The sequence below is a fragment of the Anabrus simplex genome, chromosome X (assembly GCF_040414725.1).
Source record: "Anabrus simplex isolate iqAnaSimp1 chromosome X, ASM4041472v1, whole genome shotgun sequence".
Classification (NCBI taxonomy): Eukaryota; Metazoa; Arthropoda; class Insecta; order Orthoptera; family Tettigoniidae; genus Anabrus; species Anabrus simplex.
Window position 1 is genome coordinate 164,117,363 of NC_090279.1, and position 14,747 is coordinate 164,132,109.

Sequence of the window (14,747 nt, forward strand, 5' to 3'; positions counted from 1 at the left end):
CATGATGTAAATATAAAAATCAAGAGATTATGTAAGAGTTTTAGAAATGTCTATGTAGTAGATACTTTAGGTCTTGGCAGGCAAATGTTCACTAGACATGGGTTACATCTAAATGGTAATGGAAAAGCAACTCTCTGTAGACAAATTGCTACAATTATCAACAGAGATTTGCAAACTAATCGGTACTTAAGAAAACCCATACCACTAAACTGGCACATACAGGGAAACTTGCCAGAAAACCCAGACCCTTAAATCAAGATCTATGTACAAGGATCTGGGTTCCAGGGAAGTTCTCAACTCATGAGTCAAACGTTACCCAATTGCAACAGTCAAGTTTTAGGGAGGAAGGAGGTCTGAGATTGCTCTTGGTAAACTGTCAGAGTGTAGTAAATAAACATTTAAAATTTGGTACATTGATGGAATCTTATGAGACGGATGTGGTGATAGGAGTGGAATCGTGGTTGAGAGAAGGGGTGGATAATACAGAAGTATTTCCAGAAGGGTATACAGTCTATCGTAGAGACCGAGGAGATAAAAAAGGAGGAGGGGTATTTATTCTGGTGAAGGAAACTTATTGTTCGCATGAATGGTTTACTGATGAAAGGGATGAAATATTAGGGATAAAATTAGTTTGTGATAATATGAAGGAGGTGGGAATTATAGGAACATATAGGCCTGGAAGAGAGGAAAGAGATATGGAAATATTTGAGAAAATAATAGATTATACTCATAAAAACAATAATGATACGGTAATAATTGGGGGAGATCTAAACTTGCCTGAAGTTGAATGGAATGGAGCTGCAAGCGAAGCCCATGAACAGAAACTGGCAAATAAGTTAATTTGGGAGGGAGGATTTACACAAGTAGTACAAGAACCAACTCGTCTCAATAACTTGCTACATGTATTCTTGGTTAAACCATGGGAAATTGTTGATAAAACTGAGGTAATTGAAGGAATAGGTGACCATAAGGCTGTAATAATGGATGTAGGATTCGTACCAAAAATGCTTAATAAGAGGGTCACAAAAGACAAGAAATTATACAGAAAAACTAAAGTTGATGAATTTGGGACTTACCTTAAATCACAATTCAGTTGTTGGATAAGTGAAGGGAGTAATGTGGATACACTTTGGGCTAAATTTAAAGGAATAATTTGGGAAGGAGAGAAGAGATTTGTACCTGTTAAGAAGGGTAAAATGACCTCAGACCCTGTTTATTACACAAGGGAAATAAGAAAATTAAAAAGAAAATGTAGAATAGTAAACAGGAAAATCAAAGAAGGTAGGGAGAATAGAGAAACTAGAAAACAACTAATGAGGGAACTGAATAGAGTAAAAAAGGAAGCAAAAGAGAATTATATGAATGGCATTCTTCAAGTGGGTAATGACCACAAAGGGAAATGGAAAAAGCTGTATTCATATATTAGGAATCAAAAAGGAAAAGGAATCCAAATTCCTACAATGGTGGGAGAAGGGGGTGAACACTATTTAACAGATACTGAGAAAGCAAACCTCTTTAGTAGGGAATTCCGAGATTCAGTAGAAGATTGTCAGGACTTGGAAACCGTAACAGAAGATAGAGAGGGAGAGACACAGAGGGAAACAAGAAGCTTCTCATTCACAAATGAAGATATTTTCAGAGAAATCCAACTGCTTCAGCAAGGAAAAGCAGCAGGAAGTGATCAAATTACTGGGGAGGTATTAAAGACAATGGGGTGGTATATAGTGCCTTATTTAAAATTTCTCTTTGACTATGTCATAAATAGTAGTGTGATACCAAAGGAATGGAAGGGATCTATAATAATACCAATTTATAAAGGAAAGTGTGATAAAAGGAAACCAGAGAACTACAGACCAATCAGCCTGACCAGTATAGTTTGTAAAATACTGGAGAGTTTAATAGCAAAGTACATCAGAGGGATATGTGATGATAAAAATTGGTTCATGAGGAGCCAGTATGGATTTAGAAAGAAATTTTCTTGCGAGGCACAACTGGTGGGATTTCAGCAGGACATATCAGATCAGTTAGATTCAGGAGGCCAGTTAGATTGCATAGCCATAGATCTTTCCAAAGCCTTTGATAGAGTAGAACATGGAATATTATTAAAGAAATTGGAGGGAATAGGATTGGACGTAAGGGTTATACGTTGGATAAGAACATTTCTAAATTCAAGGGTTCAGAAAGTCAAAGTAGGAAATAATATATCACAGGAAGAGAAAGTCTGGAAGGGAATTGCACAGGGTAGTATAATCGGTCCGTTACTTTTCTTAATATACGCAAATGACTTAGGGAACAATATAACATCGAAAATAAGATTGTACACAGATGACATAATTGTTTATAGGGAAATAAATAATATTGAGGATTGTTCAGAATTACAAAGGGACCTTGACAGTATTCAGGAATGGGTTGAAGAAAATAATATGAAGATTAATGGAGCCAAATCAACTGTTACAACTTTTACAAACAGGAGCTTTAAAACTGAATTTGAATATACTTTGGATGAGGTAGTTATCCCAAAAGATGGCAAGTGCAAATACTTAGGTGTGAGATTTGAAAGTAATTTGCACTGGAAGGGTCATGTTGATGACGTTGTTGGGAAAGCATACAGATCGTTACATGTCATAATGAGGCTACTTAAAGGATGCAACAAAGAATTAAAAGAAAAATGTTACTTAAGTATGGTTCGTCCATTATTGGAATATGCAAACAGTGTTTGGGATCCTCACCAAGAATACCTAATAAAAGAACTAGATGGTGTGCAGAGGAAAGCAGCAAGGTTTGTAACAGGGGATTTCAGGAGAAAGAGTAGTGTATCAGAAATGTTAAAGGAACTTGGGTGGGAAACCTTAAGTAAGAGAAGGGAGAAAAGTAGACTTATAGGATTATATAGAGCCTATACAGGAGAAGAAGCATGGGGAGATATCCGTGAGAGGCTTCGGTTGGAAAATAATTATATTGGTAGAACTGACCACAAGTACAAAATTAGAAGGAATTTTAGCAGAAGCGATTGGGGTAAATTTTCTTTCATTGGGAAGGGCGTGAAGGAGTGGAACAGTTTACCAGGGGTAGTGTTTGATCCTTTTCCAAAATCTGTACAGATATTCAAGAAGAGAATAAACAACAACAGAGATAATAAATTAAATATTAGAGGGCATTTGACCAGTGCAGGATATTGTAAATAATAAATGTGTGTGATTAAATTAATTCCATCCCCTGGTCTAAGGAGTTTGGACAGCCCAAGTAGGGGACTGCCTGTAGGGGTGAAGTACAGTGGGGACTTCGAGGGCCCTGGGACCGCTACGGTAGCTGTGAAGGCCCTTCAGGAACTCTGAAAAGTGGTGGCAAAAGGGGCTCTGGTTAAGACGCAGCAGGTCGTTATGCTACTTAGGTTCCAAAATGGGTAAAATATAAATATGTAAATAAATTGAATGTTAATTTTAATCTTATACCAGTTGTATAGTATTATTAGAAGTAATTTCACATACCGTACTGTATATGAGTTGACTATGTTTGTAAGATATTATAAGTAGAATTTTGTAAACAATATAAATTTATTAAGGATGATGTGTGTGTTTAATAGAAAAAATTATTAGCGTAAATTGTATAATATTGTATTCTAGGAAAATTTCCTTCGTCTCCTGTTAATTTAAAATTTAGTGCTTGACAATAATGTATTTTAGTGTACCATTTGCCACCGAGGTAGACACCTCATTTGCAAATAAAGAGATTTTGATTTGATTTGATTTGATTTGATTAGTATGATTGAAAATGAAAACCTACAGCCTGTTTTCCAGTCAGTGACCAGGTCAGGGATGTAATGAATGAATCCTATATAGGCTGTTATTACGATGGGGTCGCCACTCCCATAGTGATATATTAATGAATGATAGATGCTACGAAATGAGAATGGAGAGTGTTGCTAGAATGAAAGATGACAGGGAAAACCGGAGTACCCGGAGAAAAACCTGTCCCGCCTCCGCTTTGTCCAGCACAAATCTCACATGGAATGACCGGGATTTGAACCATGGTATCCAGCGGTGAGAGGCCAACACACTGCCGTCTGAGCCACGGAGGCTATTAGTATGATTATTTTATTTTAATATGTATTAAACTATTTACGTGTTGATTGTTTGTCATTTGGTTGCAAAATCACAAAAATTAGTTTGAGCTACTTCGAGCAAACCCCTGCATATAGGCTGAGTGCAAGAGAGTAAAGTTCAGTCTGTCTACACGAGACTTCATGAACCTCAGGCATTTATGGTGTTGCCTATTACTAGGGAGAGGCCTTACTGATGGTACAATCTGGATTAAGAAACATGACTGATGGAAAAGTTTAATCTTAACGCACCGAGCTCGATAGCTGCAGTCGTTTAAGTGTGGCCAGTATCCAGTAATCGGGAGATTGTGGGTTTGAGCCCCACTATCGGCAGCCCTGAAGATGGTTTTCTGTGGTTTCCCATTTTCACACCAGGCAAATGCCGGGGCTGTACCTTAAATAAGGCCACGGCCGCTTCCTTCCAATTCCTAGGCCTTTCTTATCCCATCGTCGCCACAAAACATATCTGTGTCGGTGCGACGTAAAACAAATAGCAAAAAAATAATGTTAACACATCAAACGGTTTTTATTTTGCATCAGAAATTTGAAGATGTTTTTATTTCATGTATACTAGCTGAAGATAACCCATAAAATATTGAAGCATGTCCTAGTTTTACTATTTTTATGAGTGAATATACCATTCACTTTTCAGTGGCTTCTATTAACACTGTATTGAATAGGTCGGCCAATACAAATATATGCATCTAAAAGTTGTATTAAAAAATAAGAAGTTAATTACGGAACAATCCCAGCCAATGCTGGACAAGTGACAAACCAATCCCAAGTGGATCAAGTGTGCATGTACTATCCAAACTACCGGTCAAGTTGGCTGTGCGGTTAGGGGCACGTACTGTGAGCTTGCAGCTGAGAGATAGTGGGTTTGAACCCCACCATCGGCAGCCCTGAAGATGGTTTTCTGTTGTTTCCCATTTTCACACCAGGAAAATGCTGAGGCTGTGCCTTAATTAAGGCCATGGCTGCTTCCTTCCCAATCCTAGCCCTTTCCCATTCCACCATCGCCATAAGACCTATCTATATCGGTGCGACATAAAGCACATTTAAAAAAAATCTATACTAGACAGCCATCAGAATTCTAGAGCTACAGAATTATCAAACTCTGGTCAGATATACTTACAGTTCTCTTCTTTGCACCGTTCCAATTCTGTTATATGTTTGTCCACATCAATGACCAGTCTCTCAATCCCTGTTGGGACATACAGTAAACGTGTGTCCCTGCTTAGGATACGCATCTGTAGCATGGTGTCCATGAAACCAACCCAGTTTTCATTCCAACGGATAACTCCTCTTGAAGCTGAAACATAACCAATAGTAGTAGTAGTAGTAGAACCCGTGACATCTATAACAAGAAATGCATGTCCATACATACAAAAATCAAACATTATAATAAAGGTGATCTGGAAAACATCTTGAAGGAGGAAAGGAAGAGCTTGAGGAAAATTCTGGGCCCAGAGAAAAAAGAAGAAGGGTATAGACTCAAATCGCGCAAAGATACAGAAAGACTGTCCAAACTTGCCGCAGACATCAGGAAACGAAGACTGAAATTCTATGGACATGTTCACAGACTATCGTCTTCAAGGCTAACCCACAAGATTTTGACATATACTGAAAAACTGAAGAATGTAACATGGATACAAGATGTTAAAAATGATCTGGAAAAGGCCTAGATAGTACCATCAGAAATACTGGACAGAAACATTTACCGTCACAAGATAAATAGCTGGGTAGTAAAGCCAGAGAATGAAGTCCCTAAAAGGTCGGGGAGTAAGTGGTCAGAAGAAAGGAAACAGGCACACAGTGAAAGAATGAAAGCAATATGGTCTGTTAGAAAGGCGAATCATAAATATAATTTGTGATCCAACAGGGTCCATATGCAAATAATAATAATAATAATAATAATTTCTCACTTACATAGAACATCTAAAAAATTTTCCATGGGTACTAGAAGTGAAGAAGGATCTGGAAAAAGCCCAGATAAACCCAAATGACACCGCGGACAGAAACCTTTATAGGAAAAAAATTAATGGATGGAAAGTGCAACCAGAGAACGAAGTGAAAAAGAAGACTGGAGCAAAGTGGACAGAAGAACGAAAAAGGATCCACGGAGAAAGGATGAGAGCTGTTTGGCAACTCAGAAAACAGAATCGTTAGAGCTTTGCGTGATCCATTGGGTCCATACGCACATAATAATAATAATAATAATAATAATAATAATAATAATAATAATAATAATAATAATAATAATAATAATACTGGGCAAGTTGGCCATGCGGTTAGGAGCGCGCAGCTGTGAGCTCGCATCCGGGAGATAGTGGGTTCGAATCCCACTGTCGGCAGCCCTCAAGATGGTTTTCCGTGGTTTCCCATTCTCACACCAGGCAAATGCTGGGGCTGTACCTTAATTAAGGCCACGTCCACTTCCTTCCCATTCCTAGGCCTTCCCAGTCCCATTGGTGTGATGTAAAACAACTAGTAAAAAAAAAAAAAAACTACAACACTGTTATCAAACCAGTATCGCTGTATGCATCTGAATACCTTATCCTGTCTGAGAAATGTTTGCTCATGGATTTAGAGAGGAAAGAAAGTAAGATCCTACACACCATACTTGGCCCAAACTACATTAGAAAATCCAGGCAAGAAGATCATAGACACAATGCGTAAAGGCAGAGTTAGCTTCTAGTCATATACGACGGATGATCAACTCTCGATGGACGAAACATATCTTCAGTATATTTAATTCAAAACCAAAAACGACAATGCCATGTTATTGTATAAAAACTATTTTAATCATCCTAGTCAATACTATATCTTTTTACATCCAATTAAGACAAAAGTTCACACATAAATAGACATGTTTCGACCCGGCATTGGGTCATCCTCAGTAAGACATGTATGATGTATTAAAAAACATAGGAGACACACAAAATGAAATTTTAGTTTAAAAGTTTTTTAAAAAGCATGATGAACTGTGAAATGTTAATAATCAACCAACCAATGGCAGAAATTATTATTATGCACATTGGTACCAGACATTGTATACTTTCTCCCCAAACTGCTTCCAAGTAAATATAATTATAAGCTTTGAAATTTCCTAAATTTTCTAATAGAGTAGCATCAACGATCATGTCAGACCACCACTGCTGGACACTGTTAAAATGCCCTGTGGTTTTACGCATTGGTGCCAACTACTTGTATCTTTAACCTTAGACTGCCCCCATGTAAATATGTTAATATAATCCTTTTTAACTCCATATTATTACTGAACAGTGTTTTTCTCACTGAAATTTTAGTAACATTTTCTTAAAATTTCTGATAGTGTAATGTCAATATTTCATATGGACTACTGCTGCTGGACACTGTTAAATATCCTGTGGTCTTACCTATTGGTGCCAATCACTTATCTTTCCCATAGACTTCCCCCCATGTAAATATGTTATTAGTGAACATTGTTTTTCTCATTGACTATCCCTACTGTAATATGTCAATATTATTCCTTAGTATTTATAATTTAATTACAAATCAGCTACCTGATTTATGCCCTGAGGTAGTACTGTGACTGATGAACCTTCAATGATAAGGCGAAACATGTCTCATATGGATATAAATTCCTAATTGTTTAAAACAATTCATGTATTGAATAGGTGATATTATAAACTAGTTAGCATCCTACATATAGTATCTTCAATACGGATCCATAATGATTTTTATCACTTGCAACGAAAATATTAATCGAGCAACATAATTAATGCCCGGTTTCTGGAATGATGAGATATCTTTCCGATAACTATTGCTTTGTTACAGCTGTCGACTCGATAAATCTTCGCTGCGTTGCACAGCGGAACAGCAGCTAACTTATCGAACTGTCAACTATATGCTCGTTGATCAAGTTTCATAAATACACACTAGATGCCACCCCTCGTACTGCTTTGTTTTTGTGCATTAGGTGTGTTCCCTAGATTGTCAGGCGCATGTGCACAAGTAATGCATCGCATTTGAGCTTTCTGTGCAGCTCCTGTTATCCCCTCTTTGCCATGCAGGAAGAAATGGATATTCGACTAGTTCTTGCAGAAGTGGGTGTCAGTTTCGTGGTGTTTAAGGACTGTCAGAAGAATTTAATATTGTTTGAGGATTTCGAATGAAATATGCTCACGAATGGCACATATCACGCGCAATCCAGTTTGCACTGAGCCTTATAAGTATACCGTATCTCTTCCCTGTTATTACAAAATATGAACATTGTTTGATCACAGTATAATGACATACATCGCGTAATTAACATAATTATATAACCTGTTAGTTCCTTGTAATGTAATATCGTTAATTAAAAACAATCCCACGATAAAAGTATATGCTCACTGCCAATGCAAGAAGGCCTGCAGTAGGCCTACTACGATAATTGTGTAATTATCTGTTATACTCAGTTACTGGTACCAGTGCTTTTATGGACACGAATGCAGTCACAGATACAAATATGATAAGGCGCAGTAGTACTGAATCTTAAAGGTTATCGTAATTAATCATTGATCAACAGGGGACAATGGAAAATTATTTGCCACAGGACGCAAATTGTCGCCTGTAACCTCTACCATACCTCCGACAGTATATTTGTTTAGCCTCAGCCTGTCTTTGAATTAATTTTCACTACTGTATAGTTCATTAGAACATTAGGCCGACGGAAGAAGATGAGAAAGCCATAGAAAATTTTAACAAACGCAATGTTAGCTGCTGATACTGAAGTACTGCGCACGCGCCCAGCAAGTTAACAAATAGATATCTCCTGCTCAGGGCCCTCTAAGTTAGCAAGCGATTTGTCGAACCGATAGATGTATCTTACGTTCGTGCAACGCCAAAACACAAGTTAACCATTCGATACCGCTATAGGTTCGATATCTCACGTTCCAGAAACCGGGCATAAGAGAAGTAACTGCCATTCAACTATTAAAACCAGACCTTTCTTAAGATCTCTTACAAAAGCAAACCACAATGAGACCAGGAAATGGTCCGAGCAACGCAATATAGAATTCAGCAAGAAAATGAAGGATCAGTGGGCCAACAGAAAAGCTGAAGGTACTAAGAAGAAAGCAGCAGCCAAACCCACTATCAAGAACACCAAAAGCGGCAAACGGCTAGAGCACATGCATGTTTGTCCTCAAGGAGAACTGCTTAGGATCAAACGCCATAACATCATCAGAAACCTGATTGCTAATGCTCTTCGTCTCAAAAATCTAGAAGTGTACGAAGAAGTCCACTGCCTCGCCGAAGGAGGCAGCACTCGCAGGATTGATATTATAGCAATTGACAGACGGAGGAACGAAGCAGAAATTATTGATCCTACGGTACGCTTTGAATCTTCAGCCTCTCAGCCGACTGACGTAGACAATGAGAAAAAGGATATCTATAATCCAACCATCCCTTTCTTTCTTGAGTCGTATAACCTTAAAAAAATTAAGGTGGCTGGACTTTTCTTTGGCGCGAGGGGAACAATTCCCAAATCTTTCGTCACATGGCGACAAAAATATAAACTAGCGAGAAGCCTACAAGATGAGATAGTCGTCTCACTCATCAAGTACTCCGTTTCGATTCTTCGTCACCATTTATATGGAGTTCATGCCATTTAACATGGTTAATTGTAACCTATCATTTTTTTTTTTAAACATTAATCTTTTTATCTTCCCTCAAAATTGTTATTGTGTATTATTCTGTGTCTTATGGCAAATCTAGGGTGTCCTGGATCAGACTAAATAAATAAAATAAAATATAATAATAATAATAATAATAATAATAATAATAATAATAATAATAATGAGCAAAATTAGGACACTACCAGAGCCACTTTATGCATCTGAAACACTGATCATTGGTGGCAGGTCACAAATGAAAAGCATTGAGAAACAAGAGAGGAAAATTCTCAGAAAAATCCTAGGACCAAAGTTCAAAAATGGAATTTGGATGAAAAAGAAACCACACAAAATTTTTCAATTCACAGAAAAAATCACAGATACCATCAGAAAGACTCGACTAAAATCCTACGGACACCTACACAGAATGGATAACAACAGGCTGACAAAGAAAATTCTAAATCTAGCTCTAACCCTGAAAATCCGCAACAATTGGTTAGCAGAAATTCATGAAGATCTACAAGAAATGGGTATTGAGGACGAAACCATTCAAGATAGAATGAAATTTAGAAGCTTAGTAAATAAACATAAATTTGCAGAGAAACCAACAAGAAAAAATACAGGCTGGACAGAAACATGCAGATAGGAACACAGTGAAAAAATGAAGAGATATTGGGAAGAAAAGAAGAAACATTGTGCAAAATGAGTTCAAACGCGCTCCACAGTTGGGCACAATGAATAAAAAAATTGATACATACAACAAGAAATCCCTTTCATGGGTGTCCAAATTAAACATTTTAAAACAGTGATTAAACCAGAAGCACTATACGCAGCAGAAACAATGAACATGCATTTCAAAGGTCAGATGGAGAAACTCAAGTTAAAAAAGGAAAATTTTAAGAAAGATCATAGGACCAAAATTTCAGGACAATAAGATAACATACATCAAGGATGAAACGCTCTACAAGAAAATTAAAAATCTCTCATATTCTACGCCAAAAAAGATAAATTTTTAAGGTCATCTTCTCAGAATGAACTCTAATAGATTAATCAGACATGTCTTTGACTTCTTCCGTAACCGCAAAACAAACCCAACTGGTTTAAAGAAACTGAAAAAGACCTATTGCTATTTGTTTTATGTCGCACTGACACAGATAAGTCTTATGGCAATGACAGGATAGGAAAGGCCTAGGAGTGGGAAGGAAGCAGCTGTGGCCATAATTAAGATACAGCCCCAGCATTTGCCTGGTGTGAAAATGGGAAACCATGGAAAACTATCTTCAGGACTGCCGACTGTGGGGTTCAAACCCACTATCTCCCGATTACTGGATACTGGCCACACTTAAGCGACTGCAGCTATTGAGCTCGGTGAAAAAGACCTAGTAGAATTAAAAATTACAGAAAATTCACTATTTGATCAAACAGCTAAAATAATAATTAAAGACGAAAATATATGGTTTCAAGACAAATCTACATTAAAAGCCAGACCTATTATCTCAGAAGACGAGAGGAAACGAAACGAAGAAAGAAAAGAACAACACACAAAGAAGTGATTGATTGAACGTACCGCAAAGAGGGTGAAATGAAAGAAGAAGAAGAATAAGAAGATGATAGATCCAGATTAAAGAACAGAACAACTGCTTTTCTCAAGATGGCCTCTGAACATCAAGAAGACGGAATATCTAGAGACATATCTAAGTGACAGTACCATCCAAGTCAATGGAAGGAACCTGTTTAAATACAGAAAACCGAGCTCGATAGCTACAGTCGCATAAGTGCGGCTGGTATCGAGTATTCAAGAGATAGTGGGTTTGAACCCCACTGTCAGCAGCCCTGAAGATGGTTTTCCGTGGTTTCCCATTTTCACACGAGGTACTGTGCCATATCATATATGCTCCAAATAGTAACTAGGTAATATGGTGTAATACTGTGCATTTAATACAGGAAGGAGTCATGGTGCAATACAGAAGTTGCGTAATGCAGTATCTCGGCAACGCGTGGCTTCAGAAATAACTTCTTATCTTCCATAGTGACAGCGATCAGCACAAGTGTTCTGTATGTTTCAATCGGGGAATTTACGAGAGTGTTTGAGAGTGGTCGATTCAAAAGAGACCAATCATAGCCCTGGAAGTGAAGTTGCGGAATGATATAGGAATATACAGAACAAATGAAGCCAGTCCTGCCAACTTCGAGATTTACAGTGCTGTACTACTCTTGATTTTATTAGGCAATCTGTTATAAAGCCATACTCCACGTTTTTGATATGAAACAGAAGCAAGTTAGACGTTAAAAACTACCTGTAGACAGTCACAGTACTTAATTCTGAACTAATAATGTAATTAATATTTCTTTTGATTCAGCGCTTTGCCGAGCAAGCAGCTGAGCCGTGGCGTCATCACATCAGTGAAATCCCCGATGATATTACTAATACTGGAAGTTTGGTGAACGCAGCAGTTTTATGGATATGGGAAGCTCACTCTGCCTTGAAGTTGCTAACCGCGCTAATCGGTGTTTCTTATATTAAGCCAGTATTATATGAAAGTAACTTTTACAGTGACGATTTTTAATCAAACAAGTATACATATTTTGTGAAAGCTGAAACATTATTTTTTGAGAATACAATACTTAAATGCAAGTGATATAATGTAATTACGAAAGTGTATTGTATAGTAACAAAGCAATTACCTTTGCTATATATATATGATCATGTATGATGATGCAGTATGCCATAGTGCGGTTGTGGCATGGGATTGAATATAACTAAGACGATAGTTACTATCGATATTTCCAAACCCGTATATGTAATTTGCATCTGTATAGTGTAAATATTGTGATTGGTACGCGTCCGGTAAAAAGAAGAACGTGTGCAAATCGATTGTTATCGTTTCGGTTCAATTTAATGGTGTGTATGAAGCACCACATTTCAAAGATGATGGAAGAAGAAAGGACCTGCAGTGTATTTGGCAACGCCATGCAGTTTGTTGCTATAATGGCGTAAATTTTGCAGACACAGTGGCCTGAAGGAGCTGAGTCGATACCAGATAAGTTCATCTTTAAAATATTTTAGGCATGCTTAGATAGAAGAAATTAGGCTAATTTGATCCTATAGTAGTTTAACTGTAAATGTCAGTCCTTTTGTGGCTGAGCTATGTTTTCCTTTTATAGTTTAATGTCATGTTTCAGGGAAGATGCATGTTTGAACCCTGATTTTTATATATTATTTCCTTTTTATAAGATGGGAAAGAGGGAAATGATTAGGTGTAGATGAGGATATATGTATGTCAAGAGGTAACTGTGTATTCCATTTTTTTGTAATAAGATTTCGACTCTTTTATTAAGAAGGCTGCACAGCCTAAAGCTTGTTTGGGAATAAATTTCAGTAGGGAATGTTTTTTTAAGCATGTAGTATATTTACAGAAGCGTATGGCAGTTGTAACCAGCGTGAAAATGCACCATTGAACTAGTATCTTTTAGATCGGCAAAGAAGACTAGCTAATTGGTATTGTGTTATGAATTTACGAGAAAAAGGCAAAATTACAATGTGTGTTAATACAGGACGTGGGTGCCTGGTATATAATAAAGGGGAAAATATAATGGTGTTAGCTGTATGATTTGCGAGAGAGGCTTGATTTGCCTTGAGTGTTCATTAATAATATAAGAGTCAAACTCATGGACTCCGAAGTGTTAGGCCAGATGTGCTGTGTGTCGTATATAATGGCCGTATTAAATTGGAATATGTATTTAAGGCCATATGAATGTGTATTGTGATGCCTTAAGTTGAGTTTGAGGCCTTGTGTTAGTTTAATGAACAGAGAAGTGAATGGCAGTATTAATTTATGTTCCCAGATATATTAGAATCTCTCAGGCAGGAATTACCAATCCAATCAGTTAGTATCTTTTCTTGCGAGGCAGGATGTCTCATAGCTAGATCATTAGAAGTGTCACTTGAGTTATAATACGGTGTGTTAAGTGAAGACCAACACATGAACAGCTGAGCCAGGAGTTCCGTGTTCTTTTTAATATGAAGGAGTTTAGCATCTTATTGCTTGTATTTCAGATAACGGATACACAGATGTTTTGTTTATTTTATTTGCATGAATTTTACAGGTCTCTTTGGAGTGTTTATCTTATATTAATTTGTATTACATGTATTATTGCTGATCATGTCATTGTCATCGTTGATAACGACTTGCTCTTAAATATGAGTTCGGCGCTCATTTTATTGGGAAGTAGACTTTCAAGCCATCCAATTTGTAACAGAGCAGTCTGTTAGTAAATTCAGTGTAGCTATAAGTTAGGTACCCTGGAATATTCATTTGTTGACAAGTGCTGTACATATAATTTTAATTATGGATCAGATTTAGCATAATTTTATTCTGTCGTGGTATGTCCTATAACCGTAAATTGAATGATATCCATCAGGATTCGATAAGATGAACTTAACTGCGCTGACTCAATACGAAGTGTGTATTTCTTCCCCAGGCTGTTGTTTTTATTTTGTAAAGATTTTTATTTTAAAACGGGACATTGCCCGTCCTTTTGTGACATGTAAAAATTGTGTGCTAATTATGTGCACGGCACATATTGGAATATCTGGCATTTATTTGAGCCATATTTTTAATCGTTTTCATATTAGTTTGTTTATTTTCGAGTTTCAATAATGTTTTCTTAGATAATAAATTCATCTTACCCCTATTTTGAATTTTATTTTGGGATTATGTTACTGTTTCCCGTTCACATAACCATGGTATATTTTATCCTGAGAATTTTGATTTATTTTGCCCTGATCATATTTTACAAACCGAACACGCAGCTCTCCGAAGGCGCCGGTAGAATATTGTTTTAGACGGGAATGGTACAGTACCTTAATTAAGGCCATGGCCACTTCCTTCTCACCCTACCCCTGTCCTGTCCCGTCCCATCATTGCCATAAGGCCTATCTGTGTTGGTGTGATGTAAAACAACTTATAATACCAGTATAAATGGTCCGTTATTGGACATTATAAATTTTC

The 14,747-nt window shown here is 37.1% G+C and overlaps 1 protein-coding gene across 1 annotated transcript in view; it reads right to left on the bottom strand.

Annotated features, from left to right (window-relative positions):
* LOC136886745 (fatty acid synthase) overlaps window positions 1–14,747 on the bottom strand; it is a 367,163-nt gene that overhangs the window by 166,492 nt on the left and 185,924 nt on the right. Inside the window, exon 17 of the mRNA XM_067159549.2 lies at window positions 5,235–5,411. Coding sequence (XP_067015650.2) covers window positions 5,235–5,411 — 177 coding nt within the window. The remainder of the gene's footprint in view (window positions 1–5,234; window positions 5,412–14,747) is intronic.